The sequence below is a fragment of the Mesoplodon densirostris genome, chromosome 1 (genome assembly GCF_025265405.1).
Source record: "Mesoplodon densirostris isolate mMesDen1 chromosome 1, mMesDen1 primary haplotype, whole genome shotgun sequence".
NCBI lineage: Eukaryota > Metazoa > Chordata > Mammalia > Artiodactyla > Ziphiidae > Mesoplodon > Mesoplodon densirostris.
This window is the reverse complement of record NC_082661.1, coordinates 7,501,629-7,522,797: the sequence shown is the minus strand read 5'-3', so window position 1 is coordinate 7,522,797 and position 21,169 is coordinate 7,501,629. Positions and strand designations below refer to the sequence as shown.

General features: G+C 55.2%; 1 protein-coding gene across 8 annotated transcripts in view; it reads right to left on the bottom strand.

Annotated features, from left to right (window-relative positions):
• CTBP2 (C-terminal binding protein 2) overlaps positions 1 to 21,169 on the bottom strand; it is a 162,639-nt gene that overhangs the window by 19,829 nt on the left and 121,641 nt on the right. Inside the window, exon 1 of one of the 8 annotated variants that reach the window (XM_060098427.1) lies at positions 18,446 to 20,117. The exons of the other annotated variants lie outside the window; for them this stretch is intronic. Coding sequence (XP_059954410.1) covers positions 18,446 to 20,117 — 1,672 coding nt within the window. Of the gene's footprint in view, positions 1 to 18,445; positions 20,118 to 21,169 lie in introns of those variants that run through there. 8 annotated transcript variants of the gene reach the window in all.

Below are 21,169 nucleotides of genomic sequence, written 5' to 3'. Positions count from 1 at the left end.
AGTCCACCCAAAGATCTTCACTGCTGCCCAAGGGCAGTTGCCAGGATCCTCTGGGCAGCAGCAGTCGTCTGGACAGCTGACGCCAGAACAAGTACCTGGAAAGGTCCACAGATGGGAGACCCGTGCAGGCCTTAGGAAGACCTGAGACCAACGGCAAATTGCCCTGCACACTTAGCACGAGCCTCTGGAAGCAATCAATCAAACGGATTCTCAGCTCCTGGGACCGGCGTGGTGTCCTGGAAGGCAGCATGCACAGCTCCCATCCTCACGTGCAGGTGGCCACACGGGCAGAGGAGACGCAGCCACAACAAAGCCCAGCGTGGTCTGGAGTGGGCAGGGAAGGACCCACCAGGCCCACACCGGCAGCCCTCTAGCCTGAACCACTTCCCAAGGGTCTGATCGTGTCTCCTGCCACCCAAAGAACAGCTTCCCCTTGAATGCAGCTGCTCCCCCAATTAAAAGGCCACTTCCTGCAAAGCAGCACCGCTCAACCCTTACTGGCTGGGCTCAGCAGTCTGATCTCCAGAAGGCCAGACACAGAACCAGATCTGGGGTCCGATAAGCAGCATATTTCACATGCTTGCATTTCCACGACCTAGAGCTGCAACTCGTGACTGGGGCCAAACTGGGAACCAGACGCTGACCTTGGGACATAAATGAGCCGCTGTCTGAGACTCGGCTTTCAACTCAGAAACGTGGCTGTGTTGAGGGGTCTACCCAACCACCCAGGGCCTGCGGTGGCAGAATCCTGCCTGGGAAAGGAGGCTGCGGAGCCTCACGTTGGAGTGGGACATCTCCCTTGCTTTGTAAACATGTTTATCCATGTTATAAAAACTGTTCTAAACTGTCAACAACAAATGTTCTGCAGTTGGCTGGAGTTGATTCAGAAAGCAGTTCTGGAAAGTGAGGGAGGGCAATGACTGTCCCAGACACCCCGGGGAGGTGCCCACCCCACAGCAGCTCCCCTCGCCTTTCACAGGAGGGGCGATGTGAGCAGGCGAAGGGGAACGGGTGGTCTAGAGAGCGGCCCCAAGGCGGTGATTCGCAACACGATGTGTGTTGCTCACACACATGTGGAATCTTAAAAAAGCAGTACTGATGAACCTAGTGGCAAGGCAGGAATAAAGAGGCAGATGTAGAGAATGGAGGTGAGGACACGGGGTGCAGGGGGGGAAGGGTAAGCTGGGATGAGGTGAGAGAGTGGCACGGACATATACACACTACCAAATGTAAAATAGATGGCTAGTGGGAAGCAGCCGCATAGCACAGGGAGATCAGCTCGATGCTCTGTGAGCACCTAGAGGGGCAGGATAAGGAGGGTGGGAGGGAGACGCAAGAGGGAGGGGATATGGGGATGTATGTATATGTATAGCTGATTCGCTTTGTTATACAGCAGAAACTAACACACCATTGTAAAGCAATTATACTCCAATAAAGATTTTTTTTTAAAAAGTGTGCTAAGTGTGGCACTATTTTAAGGTTAAAAAAAAATGCAGCTACCGTTGGAAATCTCATCTTTGTTCCCACACTGCTATCTGCCTTTTCATTTGACAAACTGTCTCCTCTCTGCGGTGTCCCTGGGCAGCTCTCCCAGGCCGAGAGAGCTGCGTCCACTTCCCCGCCCCCCACACCTCCGGGCCAGTCTGGGATGCAGCCAGGCCGCAGTTTGGTTTTGAAAACTCGGTCAAGTGCAGATATCCTCTCCCCCCACAGCAGAGAACCCGATTTTTCTCAGGTTGCCTCGCTTTTCACGTCTTGTTTTGCACCCAAGAGCTCCCCGCTCCAGGAGGTGTCCTCCTGCCTGTGCCCTGCCTGGCCCGAGGGGGAGTGAGCCTTTTCTTGCTGGCCCAGGATCTTGGGCAGAAACATCTCCGAATGGAGGTGATGACCAAGGAACAGTGTACCTCCAGCCCGGAGGCTGAGGACCAAGAGCAGTTTCTGGCTTCGGGACCTGATAGAACACAGCGTGGTTCCTGGCCAAGGCGGAAGTAAAGGGCAGTTACTGAAGTGGACGTCGGCCCACGGGCTTTCAGCTGCTCATCAGCTGTGTAGGCTGAGGCTGGACCCTCTAGACCCCATCCATCCTCATTCCTTCTCATTTCCTTACCTCCAAGCTCTGACATGTGAGAGCCTGGCCTGGTTCTAGGGACCCAAAGAGTAACCGGACGTGGACGCTCCCTCAGGGCCCTCTAAACACACAGGGAATCTGGCTTATGGAAGAAACAGCTCTCGTCAAGGTACTTCAAATCTGGAACATGAGGGAATACCCCGGCAGCCCAGTGGTTAGGACTTGGCGCTTTCACTGCCGGGGGCCCAGGTTCAATCCCTGGTCGGGGAACTAAGATCTCACAAACCACGCGGCACGGCCAAAAAATAGAATTAAATTAAAATTCAAACAAAGTCAGGAGTGTGAAGTCCGTTTCAATCAGGGCCGAGATGTGGAAGTCAACTTGTCTAATACAGTACAAGTGAAATCGGAACACCCTGAAATTCAGTGCAGGCTGGAGCTGAATGGCCATGACGAACCTTGGTGTGTTCAGGGCTGAGGAAGAGGAGGAAGTGAAGCAAACCCGGACGACGGATGCAGATACACAACCACTCTTCTTCTGTGCTCATGGCAGGCATCACTAATTGATCCCAGCACTCTTGGCCTCAGAGTCCCTGTTGACCACAATGCCCTGAGGGCTGCCCTGCAAGGCTAGCTGACATCTTGCTGGCCAAGCTTACGTGCCCTCAACCTCCTCTTGGAATGGGTAAAGCAAGGTGAAGGTCAATGTTCCACACATTCCACCAATACTGTGAGTGTGGAAAGAAGCGGGGAGATGTAGGGAGGCCCCAGGGGAAGGACGCAAGGTCCCCGCAGCCAGGAGCAGACCGCAGACCTCCTCAGTCACTCCGGGACAGCCCTCTGTTCTGCTGAGAAGGGTGGGCTTCTGGGGGGGAAGGGGAGAGAGACCCCCGAGTGGGGCTCGGCCCTGCGGCAGGTGCCTGGGTTTGCACCCCACACACACAGCAAGGACCTCACCTGTACCTGGCACTGTTCCCGATGGCCTGTGACACCTGCCCCCTTCCCAATGTGACTCTGCTGCTCCCCCCGCCAAGAGGAGGGTCCGCTTCCCCAGCCCCAGGAAACGTGCTGGCCTCGCGCTTCAGTCTGAGCCACACCGAGTGACAGAGGTGCTGCGGCACCTCTTCCAAGGCTGGGCCTCCGGGGTCAGCGTCACACCATCCAAATTCACACAGGAACCTGAGACTAGCTGGGGAGGAATGGGAGGCATTGGGAGGAAGGACCCTGGGGCCGGGGCCCAGCCGTCCCAGCTGAGGTGGGGAGGCCACCACAGACTGTCCAGTCCCAGCTGAGCTCAGCTGCCTAGAAGCCAGGAAGTTCTGGAGCAATCGGCCACACAGCAATAGCTGGCTGACGTGCCCAGCAAGGCAAGGCCAAGGCGGGGAGCCCACCTGTCCTCCACCAGCAGGGACGCATCGCCAGTGCTGCAGAAACCCCCCGAGGCTTGTCCCCAGGCCTTGCCAGGACAGATCAAGGTGAGAGATCCCAGAGGGGATGGACTTCTGCAGGGCAGGTGCCCCAAGCAGGGATCAAGCTGTGGACAGGTCAGTAATGATGAATTCACTGTCACAGGCATCCTTATGTCAGGGCTGGAGCCCCCCTCTCCTTCCCCCAGTGATGGGTTAGGCTGCTTCTTCCCCACGGCACTCGCAAGGGCCCTTCTCCAAGGCCTGGCCAACTGTAGGTTTCAGGATTCTGGTGCAGCCTTTTGAAATGCGGCCTTTTGAAACAGCTCTCTCCTCACTTTCCTGAATGAACCCCCAGCTCTCAGACTTCTCCCAGGAACACCCTAGAAGCCCTATCTGATGTGAACCAGAGGGCCTGGTCACTGGGAGTCTCGTGTCAGTCTCTCCCTCTCTGGAAGGAAGTTTTCTATTCTTCACTCCGCACGTAGGGCACCAAGGTCGGGGAAGGTGACAGGGTTCCTGGGGCGCCCGAGGGGTGAGCACAGGCCAGCTAACCTGAGCTCTGCAGTGTCCACACACCCAGCCATCTAGAACCTTGCCCAGCAGAAAACTTTCACTCGAGCCTGACTGAGCGCTAGCCCCAAGTCAAGTACTAGAAAAACAGCAGGATTAAAGGTTGAAGACAGAACAACCTGGCTTAAAACTAGCACTGGGGAATAAAAAGGAGTGAACTATTTTTTAACGAAAGTGCAGATGGCCGTGCCATCACTGTGTGTATCAGCAACTACTGGCACATCTCGTTTCATTGCACTTTGCAGGTACCGTGTTGTTTTTCTTTCTTTTTTAAAAAAAAAACAAACTGAAGGTTTGTGGTAACCCTGTGTTGAGTGAGTCTATTGTCACCATTCCCTGCGTATTTTTAAATTACGGTGCGAACACTGTTTTTAAAGATAACACTGTTGCACACTTTCCAGACTACAGTGTAGTGTAAACATAACTTGTATATGCACTGGGAAACCAAAAAGTTCATATAACTTGCTTTGTTTGCGATATTTGCTTTATCGTGGTGGTCCAGCACAGAACCCAAGTTATCTCTGAAGTATGCCTGTGAGGGCACTGCCCACAGGCCCCCGTGATGAGCGGTGCAGCCAGGTAGGAAGGAAGCCCAGCGGTCACTGCACACGCAGCCCTCTCCTCACTAGGACTATCAGCAACTTGAATGCTACTTGGTCTTTGGAAGCCGGGCGCCTCTACTCAGCTGTGAATATACTAATCACCACTACACTGGCACGTTGAGAGATGAATGGTATAGGCGTTTGAGTTTATATCTCTCAATAAAGCTATTAAGAAAAAACACAAGTGTGGGGAAATGTGGCCTCACCAGGCCCTCTGAGCACCCAGGGGCTGGGCTGTTGGGGGTGACCCACACTAAGTGGGCTCCCGGAAGGCTGGGTGTGCTCCATGGGGGCGGGGGCTGGGGGGCGGCTGGTTTGAAGCCACTCCTCAGCCCTGATTTTAGTGTTCTCTGCAAAAGCAGCCGGCGGCTCGGTCCACAGATGGCTACAGAGTGCCCTGACAAGTAGATTAGTTTCTTAAATACAACATGGATCTTAACGAGTCACGGCCTCCAAGTAAGATGCTCTCAGGCCATGTAGCTCAGGTAAGAGCTGGGCAGACAGCAGGCCGAGCAGGCAGCTCCCAGGCTCCCGGGAGCCCAGGCCACTGCCCCCTCCCCACTCAAGCCTTGCTGGGTGAACGCTGCTAACCCAGTGTGCACGCATGAGGTGTGTCCTTTAAGCAGGGGTCTAGACTTGTGGGACGCACATCAGCTAGTTAAAAAAAAAAAAAAAGTACAACTTCTGTACCTCCAGAAAGACAAGCATTTGTTGTCCTTTGACTCCTTAGGGCTGCCCGGGGGAACTGTCCCGGCAGCCCGAACGGTGCAGGCTCCGTACCTCACCGGGGAACCGCAACAGAGAAAAGTGACAGATACTTTTCCTTTGCCCAGCAGAGCTTAAAAACAAAACCAGAACCCTTTATCACTTGTTTAAACTCATTCTCTTAGACACTCACACGCTGGCCAGGTGGGCGTGTCTGGAGTCCACACGCCCCCGCCGTGCTGTGCTGGACACACCCTTTCCCGGGTGGCTCCTGGTCTTCAGTGTTTGGGCTCCTTCACCCTCCCGAGTCCCAAGGGAGCCTCTTGTGTTCCTGGTGAATCCCTCTGCCCGGAAGAAGCACCTGATGTTCTGTCTGGAAAGCTGGTGCTTCCCACTGGGGGCAAGGCAAACAGCACCCACTCAGACCAGGTGGGAAAGACCCTCCCAACTGACCGGGCTAGAAAGAACCATGCAGGGCATCACTGAAAAGCAAATACACCGCCAAGGAGCACATTTCAAAGCAGCTGAGGACGCTCGGCCCTGCTTCTACTTGGGGGGAAACGTGATATATGGTCTGCTTTCCCCCAAAGGCCCAGCCTCACGTGGGTGGCCCTGCAGAACCGGAGGAGGGATAAAGGGACGTGGCCTGGGTGCAAGGGCTGGAGGCTCTGGGCTTGGGGAACAGCAGATTCCCAGGTGCGAGGACCCACTGGCTTCCCGTCCAGGTGAGGACAAACCTCTGCATGCTTCTCAACACGGGGGACAGTCCCTGGAGGGGCAAGTGACCGGTAGCTTATGCCTGGGGCGGGGGACAACCTCAGCTGCCCCTTCTGGCCGGGAGCACACATGCTCGGCACCTCTTTTCCAACAAACAGCTCCGATGGAGTCCCCTGGCGCTCGTTCTCTTACGGGACTGCCCTGTCTCCGCCGGGACTGCCAGGGGTCAGAAGGCAGCCCAGTGGCCTGCGCCTTCCCCAGGCCCTCCTTCCTTATGGCATCTCCTCCAAGCCTGTCGAAGAGATGAGCCTCAGGACCTCGCCCTAGACCACAGCTAATAGGGCATGAACTTCTCAAGGGCAAAAGGGGGCTCCCAGGCCACTCACTGACAGGGTCCCCAACGTTGTGTGTCTCAGTGTCCCTCAAGGGCGCTGACCCAAAGCCAGGGCTCAGCCAGCCAAGCTCACCCACTGCTCCTCGGTCAGGGCCCGCCTTACCCTCAGCCACTGGCCAGCGGCGCCACAGCAGGAGGCGGAGACTGGCCGTGAGGTGGGCGTCCAGGGCCTGCTCTCCCCCCGTGGTGGCGGCTCCACTCTGGTCCCAGCTTACGAGCCAGGAACCTTGAGATTCTGAACTCAAGGGCGGCTTTCCAAGTCCTGAGCTGCTCTGGAGCTCGCTGGAGAGACCCCACCCCGGCTCAGCGTCACCTGTAGATTCAAACGGCTCTCTGCAGCCCAGGGGTCCCTCCACCACAGTAATCAGACCAGACTGGACGGTGACGTGCCTGGGAGCTGGGAAACACCTGAGACCAGCCTCAAGTTGTAAAGTAAAGTCACGCAGCTGGCACCGCTGCCCTCAGACATTTTCCCTTAATTGACTTGCAATCTTTCATTGCATCAAAAAAGTCACCTACACAGCCCAAACCAGCCCACGCAGGCAACCCAAGGTTTGGGTAGCTGGGAGACGGCAAGCAGGTATGAGGACACTGTCCACGGGGCACCAGGACGAAGAGATAAAGCCAGTCCCGTTGGTTCTCGCCTGTTTAGAAGGGCTGCTGTGCTGGGTGCTTCTCCTGCACTTTCTCATTCAAACCCTGTGTTAGACAAACTCCTTGAGAGCTGTTGCTGTGCTGCCAACGAGGAAGCAGAGACTGTGCGGTGAGAGAAGCTCATCCAAGGTCACAGAGTGACCACGTGGTCGGCCAGCCTCAACCCCAGGGCTCACCGCGGACAATCGGGGACGATCACGTCACTCCTACATCTCCCTGGGGATCAAACTGCACACGCCTGACATTGACAGAACGACAGATGCCACCCGCCCGGCCCTGGGACCCACCCACTCTGAGGGCAGACAGGTGCTCTCACCTCAGTAGGCTGAGCCAGGCAGGTCTCCAGGTCCCCCCTCCGACCCCAGCACTGGCTTGCCTACCCATTACAGATGCTCGGCTGGGAATTCATAAATCAAGAACCATCGTCTGCTGTTTCTCATGGTAGAGACAGACCTTTCCCTTTGGGGTCACTCTGGAGTTTGAGGCCTGAAGGGTCCATCACTGGGGTGGTAACTGCCATGCAATGAAATCCTGTGGCGCCAGGGGAGAGACACAGCCCCTCCATCCTGCATTCATTCCTCCCAAGTTGAGACGTGCCCAGGGCCCACCCCAAGTCCCTCTGGTCTGCTGCTTGCCCCTGGAGCCCTCAGAAGGCTGCATCCAGGCAAGTCAAAGCGCCCACGGCGGGGGGGGCGGGGGGAAGTGACCCATGAGTACACGGCCCCTCGCCCAGCCACTCTCAGGGACGCGTACTCACTTCGCAAAGTCCTAAGACCCAGCTACACCCATGGGCCCGGCTGATAAGAAACCTGGTCCAGAAGAGGTCAGCTTGGCCCTTGACCTCTGCTCCGCCCCTAAAAGGATTAAGCCAGGACTTCACGTGCCTGTGCCTTCCAGGACCGTCCTTACGAGGAGCAACCTGGAGGCGGCCTCTGGCCAGGCAGGGCTTGCTGAGGCACTGGAGCCCCAGGGCCTCGGGGCTGGATGAGCTCAGAGGACTGAGCTTTGACCAGCTCTGGGCCATGTGGACAAGACAGAGCCGGGGCCCAGGTGACCCACAGCTGTTCGGTGTCACGGGCCTCTCACACCCAGTCACCGCCTCAGACGGCGGGAGGACACGGTCCGTCCCTTCTAAACAGTAGCTGCAGAGACGGCCGGGCCACCAGGCCTCGTCGGAGGACAGAGCTCCTCACGGCAGCATCTTGCTAGAAAATACCCGCAGTGTGTAGCGAGTTACCATGTCTGTTTCCTTGAGGTTTCAATCAGCCTGGGGAAAAACCCGGTCCACGCCCTTTGCCACAAGTGCTGGGCGACCTCGCTAGGCTTGCGCCCAGAGCCCTGCCCAGAGAGCCTCCTCGGCCACCTTCTTCCATTACTGCGCAGAGATTCATTTAACAATTAGCTCATTAATGGTGCCGGATGCCAGGGCTTTGCGGTGGGAGACCGTCCTCGTGAGTGTGTGGCCAACACCAAAGGAAAAGCCACCCATGCTGGCACCGCTGGGTCACCGTCTCCTCTCGGAATTGTGCTTTGCCGCCTTGAGAGCATCGTCCCGGATGGGGGAGCAATCGCTGGTTCTCTTATCAACGCCAAACTCAGCAGCAACTCCAAGGACCACATGCGAGGCACACGAAGTCTGTTCTCCACCCAGAGCCTCCCTCAAGCGGGAGGTGTTCAGAAATCCGCGCCCTGCCTGGAGCCCCGACACTGGGCGGGGAAGCCGAGCAGCCCAGACCGGTGTCTCCCCCTGGCCGGGGGCTGAGAAGGGATGGGCTGAGCCTCTGAGCCTCGGGGACTTCCAGGAAGGCCTTGCCCACGGCGTGGGGACCGCCAGCGGAGGCCACTGGGTATTTCACTTGAGTTATTTCTCAAGTTCTAAAAATGTGTCCATGGCAACAACAGAAGGGGATGTTTAAGACAAATTAAGTGAAATAAAGATGAGCAAAGAACCAACGGACGCCAGGAGTCTGGCGGAGGCAGGCGCCGCAGGCCCACACACTGGCCTGAGTGCCACCAGCTTGTCTGTGACGGGCTCATGCCGGGCTGGTGTGACCAGGGCAGGCTGCAGCCGACGCACCGACAGCAGAAGTCACCTGCCCCGACCCCTCTCCAGGCGAGCGTGTGGAGGGGCCTGGCACCCAGCAGGTGGGCTACAGCACTGTCGGGACAGACTGGGGCCAGGGAACCCCTTGGAGGGGGTCCCCAACCAGGCGGAGGACACCCCACTCTTCTTGGTGCCTGGAAGGGCCCTTTCCTCCAAAGCCCGGGAAGCAGCAGTGGAACCACACGGGCCCTCCAGGCTCGCCTGGCCGAGGTCGACAGGGGGCCACAGCAGCTGCGTCACTAGAGAGCAGGTCGGCCCCCGCGTGCCCCGCGCCCCGAGCCCTCCTGGGCTGCTGCTTCTCTGGTTGGCTAGCCACCTGGAATCAGATGGACCGACTCCACCAGGGCCCCTGAGGAACAGACAAGATGTCCTTCTCCCTAAAGGCCACTGGACGAGCCTAGCAGACTCAGGCTTAGTTTTCTAACTGTACCGCCTGGACCGAGGGCCCATAAGAACAAAATACCCCCCTGCTTCTTAGCTATGGCAGCCACCAAGGCCGGGATGGAGACGGAAGAAGCACAAGGCTTTCAGATAACGTAAGTTTTTCCTGTGGCTCCAAAACCCAAAAGGAAAGTGATTCTTAAGGACCCTTTAACAGGCTTGCTGTCCGGCAGGCCAGAGGCCAAGCGTGCTGCCCTTAGGCCCCAGAGCAGCCAGGAAGCTAATTCTCCCAAGTGCAACAGCTGGTGGGACGTCCCCGCCCTGCGCTTTTCCTCTGTAACTTTATGTCTAAAGCGATCCAGGCTCAAAGCCCAGGACATAGGAAAACACTAGAACCCATCACGAAGTCCTATTTATTCCTTCAAATATAAAGCATTTAATAGACAACTCCCCAGCAGAAAAGCCGGTTAGGTTGAGAGGTGAGCTTTAAGCACCGAAGATGGAGGGGGAAGAGACCGGCTCAGGCTGGGCTGCTGGCGACAGCATTCAGCTCCCCAGGCAGAGCCCCCTCAACTGAGAAGAATCGCCACTTCCCTGTGGACTTGGCAATGCCCACCGAGGGCTGGGCTAAGGAAGCAGCAGACACCCTGGAGAGGAAGTCAGCTGTCTGCTGCAGGAGAAGCCCAGCCAGGCCCCAAGCCTGCGCCTGTGAGCTTATCAACTTCGACTGGATAAGGCCCTGGTAAAAATTTTAACAAAATTTTTAGATGAGATGCAGGAAGTTGTCCCAAGGTAGTAGAGCCTGTGAATGGGAGGGTGTAGGTTGAGGCACGATGGGGCGGGAACACTGCCCATCCAGAGTGGACGCTGGTTCTTTGGACATGTTGTCGAGGGTGGGAGAAATTCAGCTCGTGATTGCTCAGAAAAAGGATTTTTTTGAGCAAAGGGCTCATTGGTCCCATCTTAGGAGCAACGTGAATCTTTCGAGAGATCTCATTTCCCTCTTTACTTTGGTTGCTAGGAAGCTCAGAGTGAAATTCTCACCTGTCCTTGCGCACAGGACCACAGAGTGCTGAGTTCTGGCCTTATCACCCAGCTTCATCTTTTCCTGCGCTTACTTTCCCATCCACTCAGTTTTACCCTTGTGTGTGTGAGAGCTCTTCCTGATAGCCAGGCTTAAATCCTCTTAGGACCAAAGGACATTTTACATTCCACTTAATCACACAGAAGAATTCATTTCCTTGACTCTCCCAGAGGGCAGCACAGTACAGAGGAAAGGGGTTTGGCTCTGCAACAGAACAGCGTGGACCCAAGTGCAGTCCTGCCGGGCACCAGCTAGGGACAGGCAAGCGCCAGTAGGTGCCCCTGGGGCCACACGAGCACTGAGCTTACGCGTGTGCAAAGCCTGGGCCAGCCCACGTGACGTGGTCCTCAGAGCTCTCCGAGGGGTGAGTAGGTCCATCTTGTCGATGCCACACTTGGGGAAGTGAGCCTCAGAGCACCCTGGGACTCCTACTCTGGAATCACCCTCTTCACTTTCTCTTGCTGACATGGACCTTGGTTTCCAGCATGGGCTGGTGTCCCCCGCCCTTCCCTGACTTCATACCACTGTTGGATTTCCCCTGCTGTCCTAACGTGCTGTGCTTGGTGGTTCATCACGACACAGCGACCAAGCACAAGTTTGGAGTCAGGCTGGCCCAAAATCCCTGTCCTGCTGTGTGACCTGGGGAAGAGTGCTAACCTCTCTGAGCCTCAGAATTTTCATCTTGAAAGGGGAAATGCCTACAGTCTTCCTGGGAATTCAGATGAGATAACTGTGGTCAAATGCTGCAGAATGGTGACATTTACTCTTATTTATTGGGCTGCGTATGCCCTAGATGCACTCAAGGCTGGCTTCTCCAGCCCCAGTCCTGGTAGAGAGCAAGAGGCGTATCAGGGGCAACTTGGGGCCAGGGACTCCCTCTGAGCCCTGCGGGGGGCGACGTTTTCCTACCAAGCCGGTATCGGGAGGACTCGCTCCCCATCGGCCTCACCAGCACCGCACACAGCGGCACTTGGAACACAGGCATCAGAGTGAGTTCGGGCTCTCCTCCCGTCCCCGGGAGCACAGCCCAGAGACCTCATTTACTAGCACAAACTCTGCACCAGAGTTTTCTCACCCAGCTCTCCCACGTTTAAACAAGAAGCTGTTCCGCTCACATTTGCAAACTCTTCTTGGGATCAGTTCTCAACCGCACTCAGAACGCATCCCCAGGAACCGCCCACCCTCTCAGTGGGGACCAGTGTTTACAGGTTTGATTTTATGCTCTCCTAACAATTTGGCAAAGGGTGTTTTATTCATATACCAAGCACCACTGTTTGGCTAAATTTAACTGCCATGTACCTTCCTGTTCCCTGAGCAGGACGGAGCAAATAAAAGTCAACAGTCTTGGGTTTTTTTCCCCTTTACATGGAAAACAACTAGAAAAGTCCTTTGTGTAAGCCAGCCTCAGAGGTGGGTAAAACACACCCAGCAGCACATTAACTTAAGTACATTTAGCTTCTATATTGCTAACAAGGGCTAATCAGTTATGGATTAAAGCATCATTTCCCTTTCATAAACTTAAAAAAAAAACAAAACAAAACCCATGTACTAGCAAAGAGCCTATCAAACAGCTTCAGAATTCTTGCCTTGTGTAATCTTAGGGGCAAGAAATAGGTTCCAAACACCTGAAAATCTTCCATGTTAGTGTATGTTGGTTTTTCTCTTTTAAAAATGGTGTTGGGACAACTGAGTATCCACAGGCAGCAGAATGCGGTGGGACCCCTACCTTACTCCAGATTCAAGTCAACTCAGGATGGTTCAAAAGGACCTAAATGTAAGAGCTAACAGTACACAAAACTCTCAGGAAGAAAACTGAGGCACAAATCTTCATGAACTTGGATGACGACACCAAAACCACAGCAACCAGAGGGGGAAAAAAATAAACTGGACTTCATCACAATGAAAACTTCTGTGCTTCAACGACAGTATCAAGAAAGTAGAAAGACAACTGCAGAATGGGAGAAAATATTTGCCAATCAGGTATCTGGTACCAAAAGCCAGTGAGGACTTTGAGTTTTGCTTCCTGGGCCCCATGGCCCACCCAGGTCCACCCAGTAGAATGTAGGTTAGAGAAGCCCAGTGTCCAGTGGACACTGGACTCTCAAGGGCAAGGGTCATGTAAAGAAGTAATGTGGCGAGGGGGTCTGTTGGTTTTGCCTTTTCTTGGGCAGATAAATGCACCGAGGCTCACCCCATCTGTGCATCGGGCTCAGGCACTTGTGTCCCCTGGAAAATCTAAGTGGCGCCGTGGACGAGACTGCCACCTCTTCTAAGCATTTCAGAGAGGCAATCGTCCCTGGAGGAGTCTGGGGTTGGAAAGAGATACTAATACACAGAACTGTTACCTAGAGACCAAAGCCACGTCAGGCCACTTTCTGAAGGCAGAGGCCAGTGAGGCCCCGATCTCTATTACTCAGGGCCACTCTGTAAAACTGGAAGACCAAACGCCCATCTAGAGATGAGAAGGCATGGCCAGCCTGTGCCGGGCAACTTGGTGCTGCTCAGGCCACACGAAGAGGGTCTGGTGACAGGAGCTCGGGCACAGCTGCCTGGTGTCCAGCAATAGTCTTAGCCCCATCTTCCTCTGAGAGAACACAGATCAGTTCCCTTAAACTAACTCGCAGGAAAGCACAGCAAGGAACAGCTTCATTAACCACCTTCTCTGTGTCTCCCATCACATTAGGCAGAAAACCTACAATGACCTCAGAGCCTCCAAGTGGCCGGGAGCCCATTTCACCAGTAAGGGGGAGGGTGGGGGGTATTCCCAGATTATTAGGCAGAGAACTGGGGTCCAAACCCAAGTTCCCACAGATCACACTCCTTGTACGATCACTGATACACACCCCTGCAGAGGGGGTCTGAGCCACCAGGGTTAGGGGTGGGGTGCCACAGAAGAGGTGAACTGACAGAAGGATCCAGATACCCAGTTCTGTGAAAGGCCCGTTAAGCTTTTCTGTGACTCAGGCCTGCCAGCGTGGCCCTCTGCCCTGGCACAGATAGCAGCTGGGACGCCTCCAGGCCACCAGACCACAGCTTACCTAGACGCTGTCCTCCACGGACAGAAGGACCAAGTCCACACCCAAAAGGTCAGAGCAGGCTGTTTTGAGGGACAGGTCGCTGTGGGATAAGCCCAGTCTCTGAGCCGAGTGCGCCAAAGCCAGAGTCCTGCCTCCCGGCCTGAGAAGTAACCAAGGAACAATGACAATGATAAAAGCACCACTTTCAAAGCTGGCCCAGCAAAGGGGGGCACCCTGAGTGAGGAAGGGAAGAAGAGTGAACCAACCAAAGGGCGACCTTGGACGCTAAACCCACGCACCCTGTGGCCAGCCCGAAAGACCCTCCAAGTGCAAAAGCAAAACAAAAGCCTGTCGATTTTATCGACCTTGGACTTATTTCAGGTGTTTTACTTGGAATGGCCTAGCTGTCAGCATCTTGGAAGTACATGGATCCTTCCCGGGCTCCATCTGGAAGGGAGACCGTTGGGGAGAGGGGCCCCAGCCAGAGGAGGCGGCGAGCCCTGCTAGGTGACCCTGGACGAGTCCCCTGCCAGCTACACGTGGCTAGGATTTCCTGACCATGGAGGTGTATCACTCTTCAAGAAAGCCCGTTCCAGGGAGTCACTGGGCAACAGCCAGGACCGCGACAGCCTTCTCGGGCTACACCTACACATACACCCACCCTCGTGCTGGTTTGGGCAGCGTCCTCTCCCTTAGCCCCACCACAACGTTTGCAGTTTGACGGTCATTCTGGTGTTTGACCCCTGCCCTCAGCCTCCCCTGCCAGCGCACTCACGCTCCTCGGGGATGCTTCCCCGAGTGTTGCAGGCTCCCCACGTGTGTCCCTATCCTGGCCCTTGTTTCACACTGCAGTAACTGTTCTTTTATGTATTAACTGGGCGGAGGGTGGGGGGATGCACCTGAAGCCCAGGCTGGGGTGCATCCACTTGTGAGCACCAAACATCTGACCCCAAGCCCGGAACACAGCAGGGGCTGGAGCAGTGCTGAGGGGACCAGCCCCCAGGGGTCTGTGCTCAGGAACCCTGCCCTGGACCGCGGCCCGGGAGAGGTCTACTTCCTTTACACATCTCCCTGGGCAGGCTGCAGGGTCTTGACAACGGAAGAGCTGGTGTCACCGTCCCGTTGCTCTGCGGGGCCAGCTCAGGGGCACGGTCCCCACATACTGACATGCAGGGGTCTGGCTGAGCCCACCCTTCTTGGGCTGGCTCTGCTTTGGGGGTGGGGAATGGGTGTGATCAACTGGCTTGGCAGGAGGGTGTCTTTGGGGCCTCATGGTGGTCTCCTCCAGGCTGATGGTTTGAGGGTCATCACCCTCAGAACCAGTGAATCGTCTGGACCCCATTCCCCAGCACAGATCTTCACGTGCAGAGGGACCTTCAAAAACAAAGGCAAGGACGCGGGCGGAACCACCAGGCGTGCGTGGGCCTGACAGGAACAATCCTCCATTCTGATTCTGATGGGACTTCCTACCCAGGAGACCCGGCATGCACTCCCACGGTGCTGGAAACCAGTGCCAAGATATCAGTATCACATCAAACACTGCCACGCAAGTGACCAGCTCTGGTGACAGATAACACTGTGGCACCACCAGCCTCTCCCACACCCCCAGTATAAATGGGCTGCAGACACCCCCGTCTTGTCCTGTCCTGAAGGGTCTTTGGGCAGTGCCCCCGGCAACTAGATGGGGGTCACGGATGCACTTAATGGAGAAAAATGCCTGGAAGGAAACTGAAAAGGGCCAGAAAGAGAGCGGGCTGGGGCTGCATCTCTCACGTTGGAAGCTCTGAGGCCCCTGCAGCCCGTGTGTGGCGCTGTATTCGGAGGACAAAGCCGTGAAGATGGCTGCAGCACTGCTGTTCACACGACGCACCCGCTGCACCCGGCACAGGGGGGACTCGGGCGACGGCAAATCCTTGGCCGAGGTTGACACCATGTGATGTGGGGGGGAGGGGGCATTGCTGGGTTAGAGCCGCTGCCAGAAGGTTCCGCAGCTTGTGACCCAGTCGAGCAGGTCAGTGTGTAAACGACAGCAGATCCACTGGGTACCGATCCTCCCGTGGGTCTGACACGTGGCCCCACTCATCCCGCGTCACGGGGGCTGGGGGCTGCCCTGGGGCCCGTCCTCACCTGGTCACCCTCCACTGCCCGGTCCATGCACTAGCAAACAGGAGCCTGGTACTTAGAGCAACAAAGCCAACCAAGATGAAGCAGGTAGTTCATGGACCGAGAAAAGCAAATATAAATTAAAATATCTACTCCAGGATGTGTTGTACAACACAGGGAATATAGCCAATATTTTGTAATAACTGTAACTGGAAAGTCACTTTTAAAAATGTACGAAAGATGAAAAAATTAAAATATCCAAAGCATATAAAAATAAAACCAAGCACTTAAAAACAAACAACCCACCCACTGCAAACACTCAGATCACCCCTCCAAAGGGAGAGAGGAGATAAGCCCAACTCCTGGCATCCCCTGCCCCTCCAGATCAGAGGGAAACACGTGAGTTAAGCGAAAACCAGAATGAAGATTTATTCGCGCTGGTTGTGCCGCAAATGTCCAAGGCGGCTCGATCTGGATTTAAAGATCGCAGTCTCCCGTTTCAGCTCAGCAGCCGCAGCGGTAGGGCTGCCCCTGTGAGCTTCAGGTTTCTAGACCCGAGGTCTGCAGTGGTTTCCTTAACCATGAATGTTATGGACTGTAGGTTCCGACAGATCCCAACCTGGCTATTGACGTCATGAAATCTGCCACACAAAATGCCATGTATCCAGGCTCAAAGCTCCCGGGGAAGCCAAGCTCCTACCCCGGTCCCTGACACACTGTTTTTGGGGGAGGGCTATGATGACACACTGAACGTTCGAGAAGGAATGAGAGGAACCACTGCTACGGGACAGATCATCTGACAGAGAAATTTTTTGGCTGGCAGACTTCCGACTGCAGACTTCTTGGCACTGGCTTGCTGCCATGCAAATGAAACAAAAATCAATATCCCTCGGTCTGCAAAACCGTGTGTTAACGATCACACTCCAAACAACTTAAATAAGATCCCTCACCCCCGTACCCAAATAACAGCGACTGTTTTTGTTAGAAGGCAGTGCAAAATAAACAGAAAAAAAGAAAAGAAGGCAATTTAACAGGTCCTCCTTAAGCAAAACCTTTCCAGGACTTCAGCGTGGAGATAATCTTTCTGTGATTATGACCAAACCCTCCCGTTGCTTAGCAACACATAATTAAGGAAATGTTTTCAGATCCGCTTTGCAAGCCCAGCCATTATCAGATGAAATTACTGAAGCAACAAATGTCATCGCCATGCAAATTAGTTGGTTGCAAAGAAAGAATGTTCGACTGTGAAAGGGAAGACACAGGGCCTGGGAAATATTGTCTGACTTTCCTCCTGTCACACACTGATTTTAAAAAAAAAAGTCAAATAAATTTTATGATAAGACTTAAAAAGAAAATCCATACATGAGACAAAACCACAACCTACAGGGAGAGACAACAGAAAACTCCAACCAGCGTCCCTTTGGAAATAAGAAAGAAACGTGTGTGGAGGTCAGCATGTAAAGCAACAGCCATTTCAGTCTATGAGTAGCCAAATCATCAGCGGCTTCACCAATATAACAGATAACCCTAATGCAATATCTCAGAGCTGCAAGATCAGGCTCCCAGTCCCCACCCATGGCTATTTAAGGGGTATTTTCAAACAGGTACATCTTATTTTTACCACGATTTTCGTCCCACTATCTCCACCCTATAATGCTAGTTATTCAGGAAAAAAAAATTTCATTTAAAAGATTCAGTTTTCTAAACTATGTTGGGGAGGACAGGGGAAAGAAAGGAAGAAAGCTGATTTACAGCTTCAATGGCCAGGAAAGATTCTAGAGTCAAAATAAAAACTCTTAAGTGTTGCTCAGAGGATGCCCACCTGGAACTTTATCCAGACGCCCAGGGAAACACATGCATTCAATTACACGTGTCTCGTGTTCTGAAGAGAACAGCTAGGATCCTTCTCTCTTTCCTCAACTTGGAAATATATTCTTCCCTACAAGTAAGCAGAATTCCCAACCGTGTTTTCCAATATGTGAGGCTAAGTCTGTTTTTGAAACAGGGAGTTCTAAGGGATTTCAACATCTTGCTTTGTTTAACACACAATTCTGGAAGCACACCCGTTTTTAGCTCTGCAGTGATTAATTCTACCTCTGATGCTGGGTAGACCCTTCAGAGGTGCGTTTCCATGCTATCATGCACTTCTAACGGCAAGTGAACGATGAACAATTTACGGGAGGCGTTGGACAAATATCCCACCTTCTCCAAAGCCACTGAATGTGAACTGGAGAGAAACTGCCACCGCTCGTGAGCTGAGGGTTTCATCCTGTTCTGAATGATTTCTGGGTTTCTCCCATAAACACAGTTAGTTGTGTTTCCTTACTGGAAAGGGAAATCCACAAATCGGCTTGAGCTCAACTAGAGAAAAGGGGAGGCAATGCCAACCCAGTGGGTCAGCCTGAACCACAAATCTATTTCACCCAAGAGAACCCTCGCCAGTTGGCTAGCTGGCCGTGGTGCCCGGTTCGGTGGAGTGTGCGTGTAAGCGTGAGCAAGTCCAGGGGAGGGTTGGTCTCTCCGCGCTTGGCCAGAGAGCAACAGGAACACGAGGACCTACTGTCCTGTGCTCAAATCTCTGCCCCCACCGTCCCCTCCACGTCCCAAATGAGGAAAGGCAGGGAGGGGGTGCATTACTTGGTTCCGGTGCAAGCATGGTGGACACAATGATGGGGGCCCCCGTCCGCCGGGCCACCTTCTGGTAGGGCGGGTGGGGCGTGTGGAGGCTCTGGCTGGCTGGCGGCAAGGTGGAGGGCTCCGGGGGGACGCTGGGCTTCCGCAGGAGCTGGGGGCTGCTGTGGGAGCTCGGCAGGGGAGACGCCACTGCCCCGCGCTCACGCTTCAGCAGCTCCATGGGCACCGTGTACGCCGTGGAGTAGGCAGTTCTGGGACCCGGGTTAGTCAAGGCCACCCCAGCCTGCGGGGGGTATGTAGGGCTCAGCCGCGCCGTCAGGGCGCAAGGGGTGGGAGAACTGTACCCAGAGTTGGAGGGAAGGTGGGGGACTTGGGCGCCCACCCCCGGGGCAGAGTAGGTAGCCGCGGTCTCCAGGAGATGCTGGGATGGCGCACTGGAGGGGCGGCGAGCAGGATCTGCAGCCTGGGGGGAGGTCGCCTGCAGGGGCCCCGCCGGCTGGGGCCGCAGGGCCGAGGCGTCCAGACCAGACAAGTCACCGTGGAGCTCGCTTCGGTGGCTCAAGCTGCTGGAGCGCGCCCGGGGCAGGGAGCCTCCCCGGCCCTGCCTGCGCAGCTGCATCTCCGTCCTGCAGCTGCTGGCCAGGCGGCTCAGGACGCGGGCCTGGCCCAGGTTGGGCGCCACACACTTGATGTCCGCATCCTCCATTGTGGACAGGACGGCCGGGGAGTCGAAGCCCTGCTGCAGCAGGGCCACCAGCGTGGCCTCGGCCACGCCCTCCGCCCTCAGGAAGGCCAGGAACTCGGGCATCGCACTCCTCTTGCTGCTGCCGGGCCCCCGGAAGGCGGACAGGTCGGCCTCGCAATTCTCATAAGGCGTCCTAGGGTAGACGCTTTCCCGGGCAGGTCCGTAGCCTCGGTTCAGGGCGCCCGGGGCTGTTCCCAGGCTGGCCTCGGAAGCAGCAGCCGCTCCAGGGTCCACGACCAGGCACGTGGGGGCCGCCTGCCTGGTAGCGGTGGCAGGATCCACAGGCCTCTCGCCCACATCGCTGTAGACCTGGCTGGCAGGGTAGGCGGGCGCCTCCGCCCCAAACCTGCTGTCGGCCAGCTCCCCCGAGTACCGCGCAGGCGATGGGGCCTCGCTCTGCGATCGCTGCCCCTGAGGGATCATTTTACCTCTGGGATCGCGGTACAGGTGACCGGTGTCGTGCAGGACAGGGGCCCGGCCTTGCACTGGCTCCCATGTCATCCTGCTGCCCAGGGCTCCATAATCGGGCAGCAGCTGGCCAGCTCCCGGGTCGTGATGGTGCTGAGGCTCTCTGGGGGCCCGGGCGGCTCTGGCCGGGTCGCTGTAGTAATCCCGCGGCAGCAGGGCCCTGCGAGCTGACATCACCGCCTGTCTGCTGTCGTAAAAGGCGAAGTCGGGAACGGAGCTCTTCCTTCCGGCCACCGAGTTGTAGAAGGCCTCCCGGTAGCGGCCAGGCTCGGCGGCCCCGGGCATGGTGACATCCTGCAGCCCAGGGTTCGGCCGCTCGTACCAAGGTCCCTCTCCGCCTCTGTCTGTCAGGGAGCTTCTCCTCCCCGGAGCCTCATTGATCTCCCAGGGGTCCTCGTACCACCCGGCAGCATCCCAGCTCTGAGATCGACCGATATTTATATGCCTGCTGGGAACCGGCATTGGAAAAAAAAAATGACTGCGGCCAAGGCAGAGGAGGAAGCCTTTCTTTACAAATCTTCAATTACATACATCAAAACCAGACCTGGCTGTATTCTATCCCTTCCAAGACAGCAGGAACAACCAACTGTGGGTTTTCTGTTTCAAAGTATGGCCTAAATTATTAATCCTCCGAAACCTTAGTAGACAAAACACAACACTCACGGTAACTTTGCCTCACTCTCCAATGGTAGCGCCAGGTCTTTTCTTTACGGCTCAGTCCCAGAAAGGAGGCTACATCCAGCCCGCCGGGCCCCCCTCCCGGCTGGTGCGCTCACATGGACCTCGGCTCTCTCAGCGTGCGGATTAGGAGCTAAATAAAACCCCGAAAGCTTTTGTTCCATGTGACATCTCGTTAGACTGATGAAACCGGCTGCGGGCTCCAACCAGGCCTCCCGACCCGCAACTGGGACTTATTTTCACACGGAAGCTCCGGCTTATCTCCCCCGTCCTCACCAGGGCACTTTTTGGACGGGTGCTCCCTCCCCATCCCGAAGGGGCCCCCACCCCGGCCTCTGATCGCCTAACAGTGACAGGAGGAAAACAGAAAAAGACTGCTTTAATGTCGATTCACTCTTAATCTACCCTGATGAAATGTTAATCCATAGCACACGGCTAAGAACAAATTAAATGTGAACAGGCAGGCGGGATAAAAAGAAAAAGTCTCGCACAGTTCTAGAGCATGAGATTCCCCAAGAGATGGGCCAGGTCTGCAGCCCGATGCTTTGCCAATATTGAAATCTGGCTCTGAGATGACTCTGGTTACAAATCAAACGAGTTATTACATTGCTCAAGTCCAAATGGATTCTTTACCGTATTATCGTAAAACACGGATCCTTTCATACTGCCCGGAAAAACAACAACGGTGAAAAACAACCCATGCGTGTAATCTGGAATTTATCATTTTAAGACTGCAGCAGAGGTCAACAACTAAACCCCAACATTATGAAGCAAAGCTGGGAGGGAGGAGGCTGCATCTGAGGCATGTCTTCCTTTAAATCTGTCTGCAAGGAAAG